This window comes from Lampetra planeri, chromosome 10 (genome assembly GCF_965212315.1).
Source record: "Lampetra planeri chromosome 10, kcLamPlan1.2.h2, whole genome shotgun sequence".
NCBI classification, from domain to species: domain Eukaryota; kingdom Metazoa; phylum Chordata; class Hyperoartia; order Petromyzontiformes; family Petromyzontidae; genus Lampetra; species Lampetra planeri.
In genome coordinates this window covers 11,422,641-11,439,511 of record NC_136116.1, presented here as the reverse complement: position 1 = coordinate 11,439,511, position 16,871 = coordinate 11,422,641, and the positions used below count along the sequence as shown (strand labels likewise).

Here is a 16,871-nt window from a genome sequence, read left to right as displayed (position 1 = left end):
AATGCGTATTATTCCCTCAAAAATAAATTTCAAGATCTTAAATTGAGTGCCAACTGCATTCGTCATCAAAATTACCTCCTAAATTCTTGATACAGGTTACAAGTTGAGCTTATTACACTCACGTATCAGTGCATAAATAAGTCAAAGTGTGCGACTGAAAACTTTAGATAAGGTATTCACATTCCAGAAGTTTCCAGTGAGCTGTTCAAAATCGACATTCTGCCTCAGCAGATAGGGTATCTCATTTTAATATGCGCATACTGGGGTAACTCTTAGATGAGTGTGGCTTCTAGGTTAATGACAGCACGATACAATCATGCACCTTAATGCAAAGCTATTTATCCAAATGAATACCGTATAGATTATATTCCGAGCAGGCTGCCCCTCGGGGTGTTTCGGGCAGCTCCTACTAAATTACCTCCGCGTTCTCGCAAGCTCTTCAGGTAGGAGAATATGTTCTCATCGTCGAGGATGCAATAAAGGTCCCGCGTCTGAATCCCCCCACCGCACCACGCAGTCTGGTTTCCGCGTCGGCGGTCCTGCTGGCTGAGCAGTGCGTCCACTCGGCATTCGGCCCACTCGGCGCCCCTCCAACGATACCTGCGCGCCATCGCACGAAGCAGCGCAATGAAGTGCGTGGAGGGGACGGGGGGGGGCACGAGGCGAAGGAGATCGGCATATCGGTGTGCAATGGTGTGCATTGGTCCTTGGTCCTGTCACTGAAACCAGCATAGCTGAAATGTGCCCGAAACATTAGCAAAGCGCACATTTGGTGCCGTGTGATGTAATTTGCTTATTCCCGTCCGGCCACTGTACGGAGGCTATTGGATTAATTAACTTCCGTGAGCTACTTGTTGGTAATCATCATTACATACCATCTGTTGCTGATATTTCCATGTCACTCCTTCCTGTTCTAGTGCCCCCCCCCCACGCACTGCTTCAAATCCACCAGTTCACCTTTTTCTCAATTATCCTCTGCCTCTGTTACCTTCTACTCACGTCGCCCTGGCTTTTGCTGTCTTCCTGTACGGTGGCATTTTCTACCTAAAGTTATGAACCCTGACATTGTTGAAGTAGACTCAGCCGATCGTCCTTCTACTGGTCAAAAGCAGTAGTCCTATGGAGATATGGGGCCCCACCACAAATATGTGGAATTTCCCCGACAGGCTTCAGAGCCCTTATTGGAGGTGAGCACCACTCCGTTTGAGCACGGGGACACTTAGAATTTCCATGTTTACTGCTGTCGATTTTGTGTAGTCTGCTCAAAACAGTGTAATAACTATTTTATTCTGCGTTTTCTGTACATTGTTGATTTGTTTTGTTTGTTTCATTCAATTCCATTTCATGAATTCCACTGGTTGAGTGCACAGTTTATTTAAGTACTGTAATGTCTATGGTACTGTATATTTGCTCAGGCATCTGATTAATGCAATATAAGCTTTGCACCATGGTTTAAAAAATATTATTCATGCACAGAAATATTACACCAGTGCATTTGACAATACAATGTTATTAAACTGTCCCACTGAAGGCGTTTGAGCACTTGAGTCAATGGCATGGATATATAGCATTTATTAAAACTGGTATTTTTGGAAAAAATATTTCAAGACCGTATAATTTTGAGAGTATTATATATTGGTCATCTCTTTTTTTCCATCCAACATTATCAATTATATATATGTACATATATACCGTACATACTTTATTTTGATCTATTTTATTGTAAGTCTTCTGCAATAGATCAAGTGCTGGCAGACCTAATTATTAGAGACACATTATTTATATATCAAATAATCTTAAAGCACTCTAGAGTTTAGAGTTTCTCAGACTGTTGTAGACTGATGGAGTTAAAGCCAAAAGACATTTAGTGAAGGTCTTTGCAGCCTTATCAGTTTTTTAAAATATATATAACAACACTGTATCATTCCAAATGTAATTCATACACTCAGCAACAGCAGTAAATCGACTTTGTAATTTTTTGGTGCCAAGAAAAATCGCATGGGAAATGCGTGGGTAGAATGCATTGCGTTACTTTCCTCCAACCATATCGGATTCACAATAACATAATGACATCTCACATTGTTCCTCAGCCAAAATGTGATGTGTTCATCTCTACAGTACAGTGAACACTATCAACAGGACAATACTTTTGGGCTCAGTGTAAATGTTCCACAACGGGCTGCAGAAATGTAAATCCGCCCAAATTAAATGTGTGACCTTTGATTTTGTCAGTGTTAGTTTACGCCAATGTGCCTGACAACAGTTAATTTTCTCTTGTTTTCCCTTTTCGTTGACATTGTAGCAGAAATATATTTTCAAAAACATTAATTTGATAATATCCTTACATTTTATTTGAGTAAATAAAATGTGGAATTTATCCAATGCAAAATGTTTTCATTAAATTATTGATGTATACGTGATCAATAGTAAAACATCTAAATCTGATAACCAGATAGTATTGTTACATTAGAGGTTTAGTATGAAAAAAGAGGCTTCAAAATAGGCCTAACATTTGATGATTGATGTAATTTTCAATATCCTGTTTTCAAAAATGTAATCTCTACACTGCTCTGGCAGGGATATAGGACTAATGGTCTTAGTTTAAGTGCTGCCCCCACCCTGCTTCCCGTGCTTATCCACGATCTTCCCACTGCGTTCGCTTTGTTACTTTATTCCCGTTCAGCTTCGTATGTGGCGCGAGGCATCCACACACCCACATTCGCCCAACTACACGTGCCACCTCTGGCCACCCCACCAGACGTACCTTGAATCAATCAACACGCACACTCGCCCACTACACATGTAACCTCTGCCTGTCCCAGCAGACGTACCCTCACTCAATCAACACGCACACTCGCCCACTACACATGCCACCTCTGCCTGCCCCAGCAGACGTACCCTCACTCAATCAACACGCACACTCGCCGAATGCCACAACCCCACAAGTCACCCTACCTCCATAATGCACACCTTCTTCTTGGTTCTTTCGGGGAGACAGCGTCTGGTCTTCACCTGAGGACGGCTGCTTGCGTTGTGGCCGAAACATCGTGAGAATTATTTTATTATGTTTTATTTTTATTATTTTATTATTTCCCTTCTACGTGACTTTACCGAAAGAACCAAGAAGATGAATCCCTGCAGTCACGAAAGCTTTAAATCGAAAAATGCACACCTTCTTGGGTGCCTCCCCCACAGCGCTCCTCAAAGCATCACCCCATCCACTGTGTCTCTTCTACTTAGAACTTACCACCCCCTGTGTGCAAGACACTAACTCGCTTCTTGGTGTTACTCCGTGACACTTTACCTCTCCCTCGTGTTCCCTCACCCAACCCCATCTGACCGTACGCTGTACCATTCCCCTGGGGTTTTTTTTGCAGTAAAATAATTATTGTGAAAAAAACACATATTTTTAAATAAGATGTCAAATTGCATCATTAATCATCCAGAATGGTACCGTGAGCGAGATAACATAAATACGTGTTAAATAAATAGCCATGCCTATTTACACGATATAGCTACTGGGGACATTATAATGAACAATAAATACAACAGATGCTTTACATATATACTAATTTTTGTTAATTAACTGAAACACTCTTTTTCCATCAGCAAACATAAATGACAGTATACTCTTACAACATTTGAGTTCGAAGATCCTTATTCCTGAGACTTGTTTTATGTTACGTGTTACATTGCTAGAATAATTTAATCTATTAATGGAATTAACATGCACTTTGAAATTATTAAAGCTATTTTAAAATATAATGATTGAAAATCACTCGTTTAAATTCAAGATACTGTTTTTAAAGGCTTCTCTGCGCTACTGTTAATGTCATTAAATACAATGCACCCACCATAGAAAATCGTATATTATTTTGTTAACGAGTCTATGCAGTCCACAGTTTGTAATTCAACTTCATTATACATTAATCCCAGTTAAGCAAACGTAAAGTGAAAATGAGTAACATATATAATCTTCAACACAAATCTGGCCATGCATTTTTTACAAATCCATTTTACATGACAAAAAACAGTTTTCGGTGATACTGCTGAGGTAGATTTGAAATGTAGTTACTTTGTGTGTAGAATACAAATTCTCTCTGTAATTGTATGCGCACACAGTGGCTCAAATCATTTTACCAAGCAGTCCTTGCTGGCCATTTAATAACTGGCTGCAGCCTTGTGTGAATAGTGTTCTTCCCAACCAATTTCATGGGTGGTAAATGGAGGTGTTAGTTAGCTTTGAAACAGCAGTTTGGCTACTGTCAACGCGAAACACAACCACTTTGCTTTCATTTGATAAATCACAGGAAAAATATTGGAAAATAACGATGATCAGTGTTATTAAATGTTGTGAATTGTAAACAAAAGGCAAAGTAACTTTGGTCAGAAATGAGCATTCATCAGTGATCATTTCTGTTGGTTGTCATAAAACAGTAACGCAAATTCAAGATTCTATGGCATAGACCAGTCACACCAAAGGACAATCAATGTTCCCCTCCCACAAATGAGGTTGAACTTATTGACTCCAAAGTGACGATGCCACTGGATTCGAGCTGAATTAAAATCCTTGATTGCCTGCTCGCAACCCAAACTTTCTGCCACAGTTGCTGCCTGGCTAGATCGAATTAAAGCATAAATAAATTATGTGCAACATATACCGTGGGCAAGGTGGCAGCTCCCGATCACTGGCGCTGCAGGGCTCCTCTTCCTCAAGTGGCGGGCAGTCCCTCCCGCCCCCCAGGGCTACTTGCACCATGGGCCGTGTGCGAGATCGGAAGCCAGCCCCACCCATGGCGCCAGGTTCCTCCGAGCGACAAGAGCGAGAGCATGGGCCCCACGCTGACCACTCGCCCACCTCGCAGGCCCGCGCCAGCACGCACGGCTCCAGGGACTCGGGCTGCCCGCCAGGGTCCCCACAGAACCTGGCAACCACCGATGAGCAGGAAGGGGGAGCAATTGGGTGTAGAGAGAGATAGAGAGGGGACAAAAACAACAGAAAACAATCAACACTACTCCCCTTTCCATTAAGCAAATGGTCGCTGGGTTAAATTAGAGAAATTAAAAGTAATTGCTTGGTAGTTACTTGTACATGACTCCAAGGATTGATTCTGAAATAATTATATCCTTCTTGTTTATTTAAGTCTGTGGTTATTGTATACTGCGTAACAATGCCCCGTCACACAATGTAAAATATGAGGCTCGTGTTTATATGATTCTTTCTCACAAATGGTAACATTTATACGAAGATAAAACTGTACATTTATGAGAAAATGGCTGATTTCTAATTCAAGAATTTAACTCCACAGCCATTCAATTATACTCTTAACAATACTCTCAATCACCTCCTCCTTTGATGCGAGACTTTCATTTCTAAAAAACAATCTTCTCCAGCACACATACCCCCAAAACAGACCTTAATATCTAAAATCAATCTAATTCAATATTTTTTTTCATTTCAACTTGAACAATATGTTATGCTATGCTGTGCAATTGTAATTTATCTATCTAAGCCAGCGTTGGTGACCATACCCTTAAACCCAGTGGGGTTTTAAAGTATTAATAAACCCACACATATATTTCTCCTACACGTGGGACAATTTATGTCAGTAAAACGTCACATTAAATTATTCCCAAGAGTGATACTTGGGAGAAGGAAGACGACAGAGTAGAAATAACTCCTGACAGGAGCTTAACAATTTAACCCACAATGTTCAAATACAGTTATGCCATACATTTGTATTGAATGCAGTGTCCTACTTTATTTTCTCACAAGGAGTTATAATCTGTAGCAAAACTCACACCAGAATAATTTTAGTATTAAAAGTTTTGCCTCGCACCATTATTACTTTAACACGCTGCCCAAAAGGGAATTTAATATGGACACCACTTTAATTTTAAAATAATTCAGTTCGGAAAATGGTTAAATGTCAACTATTCTCTATGGGTACACAAATGAGCACCTTAACCATAGTACAGGGAGTTTGGTGTGGGATTAGTTACCGTCGATAAAATGGACAAAACATCAGTTTATACCCATAACAAATCTAAGACCACGTAACATTTTTGATGTCATAATTATCACAACAAGACGCATTCTTAGATGACATTTAAATGTATCAATCATAAATGTAATAAATACTATTATAAATATACATGTCGAGCGCAGTGGTTAGTGTGGTGAACGTTGAATTGTTGCGATTCAAGTTTGATTCCTGTCCATGGCTAACAATCAGTGGGGAGTGATGTCTGTGACCCCCTCTTCACCAACCTACAATGACCATTGTGGTGACGCATTGTTAAAAGCCTCCCAATCAACATGGAGAAGCGTTCATCTCACTGTGTACTGATAACGGAGCTGTGCATTCTTTCATTTATTGATAAATGTACGAATAAGTAATATTATGGAACTATCAAACTCACAAACCACCATGGTTAAATGATAACATCAAAGTGTATGTGCAAGATAAAAAAAAACTGCATTCTAAAACAAAGGCTAATCTATCACGTTGCTGTTTTTTATATTCTTCAATATTATGTTGATGCTATTGAATTAAGTTAACAGAATAAGTGTGAGGTGTATGAGGAAAAAAACTGCTTTTTTTCAGCTAGGGGATCATGAACAAAGTGGGTAAACTCCAGACACAAATGCACAAGCCGTGCGAACATTTGAGGTCATACATAATGGACGTCTAGTGTCCTTTCCCAGGTAACAGCTTGAGAGGGATTCACAGTTACCAGAAAACATAAATGTTATTACTGTATGTGCTTTTCACAAGGACATGACAACTTTTGCCATTTTGTCACTCTGTCAATATATTACAAAATTGGGCAGGATAAACAAAGTATCTGAAATATAGCATGGTATGCAATAATTTGGTACCTTCAAACCTACATTTGAACTTGAGCTTCAAGGAAGAAATGTTGTTCAAACTGTTCATGCACATGCTAAATTTATGTGCGCGATGATTAAGCACGCAGGGCATTATGGTCCCATAAAAGTGACGCAGGAAAGCTCTCCGAGCAGTTATGAGCATCATTTATCTGCAAACCACACCCAAGGCCATTAACCTGAAGAATCATACAAGTGGCGGGTAAAGCGGAAGGGAAACCCATTTAGCTGCATTTTTACATTCCATAGCCACAAAAGTAACACGAAAAAATGGGTTCACTGGCAATGGCAGGGGAGAATATTTATATCTGGCAAAAATATATATGTATTGTATTTTGAACTTCTGTCACACCGTACGTAGCCAACCGTGCTATTTGGAGATGTGGGGGAAGGACAACAAACTAAACACAAAAATCAGTTTGAACGAAATGAGTTTTCAACCTATATTTGAAAGTGGCTTCCAAATATCGGAAGGAACAGCATTCCAGACGGCTGCAGAAGCGCATCTCAAAGCGTGCGATGCAGTGACCTTTAACCACAGTGTATGGCATCTCATGGTTGAACATCAAGCACACTGAAGGGATACAACACTGGAATTTGTAAAGCGTGTCTCAATGAATAGCAAGAGTTATTTATTTTATGCCCTGAAATTCAACGTTTGTCATTAAAACACTAAAGCCAGATTTTCGTCCTAAACAAACAATTTGACTATCAATAAACTTCAAAAAGAAAAAAAGATGTTTTCCATATGATCATTATCATATGCCAACTCCTCATTTCCTAAACACTGAGCATATAAATACTTCAAGGGGGGCATTAATCAAACATCTTTAGCAGGAACTATTTACAAACGACCCAAATGTTTAGTGCTGTTTAAAATATTAAAAAAGAAAAATTTAAACATATTAAGCTGAAAAGGTTCACAGTTCATGCCAGTCATAAATAAACACTCCAGCTGCTCTGCATTATAACATCTACTTTTGCAGGACACATTATGGCATTCACCTCCAATTTGCATCTGTGTATCTTAGATGCGCAGCTCAAATATATTAAAGAAATATAATGTACGTTTCAAAAACTAAATACTTTACACGGTAAAACCAGAGTTAATATGAAAAGTGGCAAAATGTTCTTGCACATCAGAACAATTTTTATGACTTTCAGTCTCTTAAAGTTGTAGTCTTGACATTTAGTTTTATTTGAGTGCTTCAGTTTGGCTCGAGGCGAAATGCCTTCCCATTGAGTTTGAAAATGAAGAAAATAATTGTTTATAATGCACAGCCAGCAATCGATAGTGTGTACTGAAATAAAAAAGTATACTTGAAACATGATACACTTCGTATGCTGCTTTTTTGCACAATGTCTGTAATGCATATTGTCTATGCCCGAAAGCACACTACATACTGATTTGAGTATGTGGTGTGCATAAAAGGTTCTGCTCGCATAAATGTACTTTTTTGAAGATGAACAGATGTATAACAAAAGCGCCTTCGTTTAAATGCACTTACGTCATATAAAATGCCTAGCTTAAACAGTTATTGATGCTTTTGTAAATTGATGAGTAAAATATATGAACACCATATAACAAGCAAAATGTTTTGCAATAATTTATAACATAAAGATATAACACCCAATGTACGTAAAATTTTGTTTTGCACATTTTTGTGGAATACCAGTATTATCCGGAAAGTCCATTAAATAGATTGCAGTGAATTAATGTGTCAGTGCGTGGCTTGATTTCCCATTCTGATTAAGTGGAGACCCGTTCTGAAAAAGATCTCACAGCCAAACAGCAGCCACGGAAGTTCCAAGAGAAAATGAGGCTGTGTTAGCCCAAACCACTGACAGATCCAACCATTCAGGTTCCATCTATATCACACAATACACACACAGCTCATGTGGCACAGCCAGAAATCGAGCTCAGGTCGCCAGATTAATAGTTGCAGCATTGATCGCCCTACTCCCAAATCCCCTTCTATTTGTTTTCTCCACCATATCACCTGCTAACTGTGCACTCGGCTGGGGGGTTCTGGCTGCCCAGGATGAGCATTGGTGAAATGGGTGCATTTTGCGCATATATATTGCAAAATGCATAATGGGGCTGGTTTTATGTGAAAATAGTCCGTAGAATTGCCTCATTTTATCCCATGTCAAAGGAAACTCGCAGCCCATATTTCATGAGAGATGTGTTAAATGAAACAAGGGAAAAGTGAGGATTGCACAGTATTAACAATGTACATGCATTCAGCTTGATGAAACCAAATACTATTTATATATATATGAACTCTTAACATTAATTTCACTCTCAAAAAATGTACCAAAATGTACAAAAAGTAACAATTTATCATCGCAAAATTGGTCTTCCTGAGACTTTGCTTGCAAAATGTAACTAAAACAATTTGAAAAAATATTCACTCAAAGGTCACATGTGTTTTCAATTCTAATTCCTTCATTTAATCACGTTATAATTGCCTTGGATTACAGCTATCAGAAAAGGGTCTTCATTATAACATAGCAGCACTACTATTGTAAGTGGTATTACCACTGTAATATGTGTTAACATCTGTAAGGCAATTACTGTTATGAATTTATTATAAACATCCCAAAACGTGTCGTATTTGTGCAAAAGACTGTCTGGCACAGTTTATCCATATATAAAAAAGAAACTAGAAATATCTCCCATTAAACTGGTGTTACAATGCTCGGAACACACATCACGTGTTAATGTCATCAGAATCCGAATTAGTATTTATCCTGGGGAAATCCGATGAGCAATGAAGCTCTTTTTCACAGATGTCCAATATGAGTGGGTCAGAAGGTTAAAACAACAAACACTACAAAACACGGTCGGAGTAAAATGGTCGTGGAGGCTCTGTTATAGAATGCTGAGATATACAGCGCTGTATTCATTGGTTAGGCAGGACACATTCTTCGAAAGGATGATGGTTGCTGGTCAAGACCAACAACGAATAAACAGCCAAAGGAGGAAATGCAACTGAGGGAATGTCCACCTCAGGACAGTAGATTCATTCTTGTGTCATGAGACCAAGAGAGATGTTGACGGCTTGGAGATGCCTTCGTCTAGCAGCAGATTGATCATGGCTGACAATTACGATCTTGAAATCTACACCAATCCAAACAACAATCACATTAGCATATTCATGCTTAAGCACGAGCACTGAATTGTAAACCTACTAATGTTATTTTGATATGGAATCTGATTGACTCAGTAAAACCAAGTCATCACTGAGACTTGCATGTGACAGGCTGTTTAAATTTACCCCATCAAGGGCAATATATATTTTGATGAATTGAAACGCTGTGGAACGATTGAGTGATTAATCTACACACACTGACGGCTGGTGGTTTCACAGTATATATATATTTTTTGGTTGGGCATGGAAGCTCATCCAAGGTAAGAAAGTATTTATAAACATTGATTTGTGTAAATAATACATTACTGCACTGTACACTCAGCACTCTTGGCCTATCAATGTATAGCACCGGGGTGCCTGTTATCTAACACGTTAAAGCATTAAGAATGGAATATACTAAATTCTAACCGATGAAGGCCTAACCTCACATTAGGCTTCATTGGTTCGAATCGAAGACCCCAGGTCATCCGCATGCGCCTCGCGGAGATGAGGGCCCGCATGCCCCTGACATCGTTTCAAGTTTAGTGACTGAGAAAGTGCACGCTCGGCACGTTCCTACTTGCTGTATTAATTTAAAACCACAGCCTAATCACTTCACAGCGTGCAGGTAAGCGTGGGCCAGCCTCGGCAGCAGCAAACTCGCGTGTAATCTCTCACACTTGGTTTACCAGGGGCACAAGCACTTTTGTTTGGTTAAGAGCAACTTTTGGTAGATTGCGATCTATCTGGTGTAAAAATGTTAGTTAATGTGCAGCTTTAAAACTTTAAGTGTGTTGGTGAGAATTGTTAACATTTTTCCCAATGTATTTTTCCACTAGAGGGATCAGCATCTGCCGGTTCCAAAGGACAAGCCGCTACATTTAAACGTTCAGCAACTTTCAAGTCACGATTTTTCACATTTATTGTATACGTCTGTTTCTGACATACCGTGTTTCAGGTGCTATAAAAAAAAAGCAACTGATTGGTGTGCATAGTATTGCAATTTGTGCAACGGCAATCATTAATGCAGCCTTGAATACCATCCGCTTGGCATGTAAGTCACATACCTGTCAACACTTTATCAGTGCCCTACCTTATTACAGACCAATGCAGACCTTATTGGTCATCCCCGTGACCTTATAAATCTCAACGTTTATCCTACAAAGTCCCATCACAAGCGAGAAACACAAACAAATACACACAAACATGTTTTTGCCCATATTGTAAAGGCTGTACGCCATATGGAAACTGAAAACTGAATTCCCCTGTATAAAAATACGGGTAAACCGTATGGGTTGACAGGTATGCATAGAAAAGTGGTTGATGCAAGCACCACAATTAGGCTTATTTTCTCCTGATGGTTACACTCAACACCAGGTATTCATTTAAAGGCAAGTCCATCATGCGGCATGCTGACCGCATCACCAGCATGGCTTCATTTTGTCTCACACAAACACAAAAAAAACCCTCCAAGCTGTTTGGCAGGACAAATGACGAATGGATTTAAGGGTGGAAATAAATAAATAAATAGATTTCACTGTTATTTTTAAAACAGGTGCTCTCAAAATAATGTTGCAGAAGTATAGCATGTTTAAATTGTTCCTTTGATCACATGTTTTTTTGTTGTGTAATTATATTTCATGATGTAACAGCTATTCCAGATCCGAAAGTTGTTAATTGCAGAGTTAATTTATAGCAGACAGGTTCATGGCAAAAGCAAAACAAGTCTATATATTTTTCAGCTGCAGAGTACATGAATTGCATCTCATCTCTGTGAGCTATAGGACTACATTAAAATCTGCATTCGACCTTACAACCAAGGGTAGGTAATGATAGTTTAATTCGCTGTTGAAAAAAATATTCTACGTAGTTAATAATACTTATCTTTGGACATGTGTGTGAATCAAACTAGCTGCTCATTAAATTACTGTTTTTTTCCATGCTGATTTTTTTTTTCGTACATGTTGAACTTCTTTCGCACCGTATATAGCCAACCACACGAATCAGAGAAGCGGGGCTAATGGGTTGATTGTAACACCCTAATTGCAAACCTAATACATGTGGGTTGTAATAAAGCCTATGCATAACAATCAAGATCTCAACAAACTCCATAAACACCATACCTCAGACAATCAGAGCTTATTTTGTCAAGCAAATAATATATACTGGAGGGACACGAACGAAAAAAGCAAGATACGTGCAAGGTAGTGATGGCCACGCTGATGTATAACGAGAACATAATGGTTGTCTGTCAATGTAGTGAGTGTGGTGTAGAGAAAAATGTCAGGGATTATAGACATTTCCTATTGAGCCTGTGACAACATCCCAATGTATGCTATTGGTACATGGGAAACATTAAATTTGGAAAACAAAAATCAACAATCCTGATAATATTTATACTGTCTGTTCTAGGCAATCATTCCATTCACATTTAAGAATATTCCAGGTATGGAAGTTTTTTTCCAGGGCAGAAACTGGACTGCCTTGTAGTAAAATATGAGCGAGACGACTTACCCTTCATGTAAGAATTTCAAAAAATTGAATTCATGCAAAATGTCTACAAAATGTCCCTTTTTATATGCCACTGTTTTCCTGAAATTGATTGAGTGCATATACCAAGAACAAATGAAGACTTCTTACAACAACTTGTTATTTTTTCTACATTTTTATCTTGCAAGCCATCACCAATAAAAAAAAATCTGTCAAGCATCAAAGTTCTGACAAGCTCAGACTATTTAAATAATATCTCATTTTGTACAATTATGAAGTACAGTGCAAGTTTTACACATTCACGAGATCTGCATTTAAAGAGATGAAAGTGTGTAAATAAATAAATGTAACTATACATGTAATATACTGAACAGCATTTAGATATTTTCTGATGCACATACACTCACACACAGACAACTTTTTCTTAATCTTCTTAAAAATGAATGTATGCTTTCCCGAACAACAGAAGCCACTGCAGCTGCCTATTGATGCTGTCAACTGGAGTGTGAGGATGCAAGTGATCAGCGCAGTGTCGCACGCCCACATGCAGACTGCAAGGGTGTGTGTACTTCACCCAACAACACCGTGTGCTGCGAGCCTTACCTCCAAACCCAGCAGGTGTCCTCACCCAACCCCACGTTAAATGTCCCACATCTAATGTTACTGCCAGGGACAGAATTAATGGATTCGCTATCAAATAACACATGGCCGAGTTTAATCATGCTGCTGGAAGAGAGGCACAGAGAAAAGGCAAGCAAAATAACAAGCACATTGGTCATGTATGTATTCTGTATTTTAGGGGGAATTCATGATCTAAAAAAACTGCTCAGGAGATAGGAAACCTATGCAATACTTTTGCAGAATACCATAATTGGCCATATTTAAATAGGAAAAAAACATTTTAACCGTGTATATCAGCTCTTTTAATGTATGAGAAGTAAATACTTCATGAATACATACATTTGGTGAACTAATATATTGGTTACATTTGAATTTCATGGGTACATCACGATGTAAAATATTGACAGAAGACATGCATTCATATATAGTGAATAATCACATGTTCTTAAAGGAAAAAAATATATCAATTGAGACAGGAATATCTCCACAGTTGTCATGAAATTTAAATGTAATATTTACAAGAAAAAAAAATATTAAACCAAGTAAGTAATGTCACATCGATATGCTAATTAATGAACCGTGGCAGAGTCAGTAGAATCAAGGTTGAATAATAATCCTGTGGTTTGCCCCTGAGAAACCTTGGTCAATTGCATACCTTCACGTGCAATGGCTAATGAAGAGGGAATTTACACAGTTAGCGAACAAAATGCGCTATCTATGGGTTATTTATTTAATTTATTGAATCTCAATCTCGAGAAAAGTGTGAAGGTATTTTCTCATGTAATAAAATCAAAGTTTAATAGCTTTGTTTTGCTGAGATGTGACTCACAGGATCAACTTTTATAAATATTTAATACTACTGTCGCAGACAAAATGGAAATCTAAATGCATCAGTCAGTTTGTTACTTGTTCACCAAATTATGAAAAAACATTAAAGGGCACTAATTAGCTTCCTGTCACTGCCATTGGTGATTTGATTAAAATGTAATGTGAGTAAAAAAAACATGAAAATAAATGTAGTTTTTATGCAACAAAAATATAATAACTTTCATATGCTCTCACAGTAGATGCAGAGCTCAATCTCCAAACTGGCTTTCATTTCAGGCAACACGTCTGCATGAATGAATCGTTGCTTTTCAAGCCATACATTTTTTTATCGTACAAATCGGCATTGGCTGAAAGAAAATATACATTCGCAAGCTCGATTATATTACACGCTGGCGACTTTTCTGCCACTGCTGCCGCCACCCGGCTGCTTGCGGCTGGGCCCTCCTCTCGCAAGACTCCCACTGAGCGAGCCTGGCGGTCCTGTCTTCTTGGTTCTTTCGGTAAAGTCACATAGAAGGGAAGTAATAAAATTATAATTATAAAACATAATAAAATATGTTTTATTTTATTATGTTTTATTTTTATTATTTTATTACTTCCCTTCTACGTGACTTTGCCGAAAGAACCAAGAAGATGAATCCCTGCAGTCACGAAAGCTTTAAATCGAAATCCTGGCGGTCTGGTCAAGCAATGCCTTCCCCCTCTTGCCTGAAGAATGGTGGTGGCGGGGGGGGCATACCCGGGAATTTCTCACTTGTTTTGGATCGTTCGTCACTTGTTGCCATGCTTCGCGACATGGTTCAGCTGCAGATCTGGGTCAGTTCTTATTCTGCCCTAACATCCACATGGTCACGGAAGAGCGCCTTCATCGGCATACTCTTGCTGATGTTGGGTATCGAGCCAAACCCTGGACCAGGGATCCTCAACTTTGGATTGGTCAACGCACGCTCCATTTGTCAACAGGACAGCGCTGATCCACGATCTGACCAACGAATGTGGGCTCGCCATTGGCCATTACCAAAACATGGGTATATGACGGCTCACGGGACGTATAAAGAACGAGGTTGCACGCTATTGTACATCAACATCGTCCGCAGGAAACCTGCCAATGGCAGCGAGCATGGTGGAGGGATCGCACCGATTCACCAGATAAGTCCTGAGCGACTCATCAACAATCACGTGTTTGGAGCTGCTGCTTGTGAAAATGACGAACAGCATGCGGGGGGGGGGGGGCTTACGATTGCCATCGTCTATCGACCACCACCTTCACCGCTGTCGGAATTCTTGTCCAAGCTTTCAGTTCTGCTAGACTGTGGGTCACTTGGCTCCCTACATCATCTGTAGTGACCCTGAACTGTCCCGGACTGTCTGGTTCTTGCAGAAAAAATCAACCGTGATCTCGCCGAAATTATCGACAGTCACAGTTTGGCCCAGCACGTCAGCGGCGCAAACATTTCGCTCGGGAAATATGCTGGATCACATCTTCACATCCGCCGATGCCGTAACTGTGAACGGCGTTATCGAAGATGTGGGTATTCCATATCACAGTCTCGTGACGTGCAAAGTGGAATGATCGATTATTCGCCCACCTGTCACACAGATATCATATAGAGACTGGAAATGACTGAACCATGACGCTTTCCGTCAGAAGATCCGGTCATCATCGGCATATCTAAATCCTGCATTGACGGTCGATTAATCTTGGCTTGGATCGACAAATCTGCACGTGGGCAAAATAATGAGTGTTTCGTTTTATAGCTTGCCATATTCGTCTGAAGTGTCAGTGTGGGACATGGTAATTGACTTAGTAATAAGATACAAAAAAGAACAAAACCTAATTTCATTTAAGTCTCAGAGCGTGGCAACCCTTGGTAACAGCAAGAGACAACATCCCCACTGTGTGTTCAAAGTGCTGGCAAATTATACCCATGGAGCTGATCTGGAAAATAATCCAGTTCAGTGGAAAGTACAGCCAACTTTTATCAATGCAACCCCCACTTTCATCACCAAAACAAGTGTATTTATATATATGTAATTAGAAGTTGCATGTAATATTTGAGTCTGAAAAAAAGCATGTCTCGTTCATCGATCGAGGAAACACAGAAGTGCAGATTGGTTTGAGTGCTTTTCTTTGTACAATTCTGCCTGTAATGGTGTGAATAAATACTTCATAAACCACCTGACCTCTAAATGTGTTCATTTGAGTCACTTTTATTATACAACATAACCCATGTATTAAAATGTATTTTGGTAACAAATAAATACAACGTTAATAGTTAAATAATTGAATACAAATATTCAAAACTGTTAAAAAGCCAGAAGTATTTTGGGTCGTTACACCAACGTATTAACATTATTTTCAGCCCTATCATTTTACCTTAGGGGCCGTCCATAAATGATGTCACGCAATTTTGGACGATTTTTGACCCCCCCCCCCCTCGTCACACGGCGTCACGAAAAGTCAGACCCCCCCTCAAATATGACGTCACAAAGCTCTGCCCCCCCCCCCTCCCAAATAAAACATGCTTCAAATCGCTTTAAACTATTGTCATTGTAGTGCGTATTTAATGTGGCGCTACACTCTGATGTTGTAGGAGAAAACATTTAGTTAAAAAGTCTATTTAATTAAGTACAACGTATTGTCGATATTTATTTAAAGTTGCGCATTTTGATGTGACGTCACATTTCTCAAACCCCCCCCCCCCCCTCGTCACACATCGTCACAAATGTCTGACCCCCCCCCCCCCCCCGAGGTGCGTGACGTCATTTATGGACGGCCCCTTGACTAAAAAATTACTATCTATAGGACCCTTTTTTCCAGTCCAGTATGATGATGATGATGAGAAAAGAAAAAGCTTTACCCATTTTGGCAGATGGCTATTTTGTATTTGAACATCATAACACCT

At 39.3% G+C, this 16,871-nt stretch overlaps 1 protein-coding gene across 1 annotated transcript in view; it reads right to left on the bottom strand.

Annotated features, from left to right (window-relative positions):
• The window catches only part of LOC144721148 (thrombospondin type-1 domain-containing protein 7A-like), a 182,920-nt gene that overhangs the window by 136,709 nt on the left and 29,340 nt on the right, over positions 1–16,871 (bottom strand). Inside the window, exons 4-5 of the mRNA XM_078598543.1 lie at positions 4,662–4,925; positions 419–600 (exon numbers count right to left, since the gene is read on the bottom strand). Coding sequence (XP_078454669.1) covers positions 419–600; positions 4,662–4,925 — 446 coding nt within the window. The remainder of the gene's footprint in view (positions 1–418; positions 601–4,661; positions 4,926–16,871) is intronic.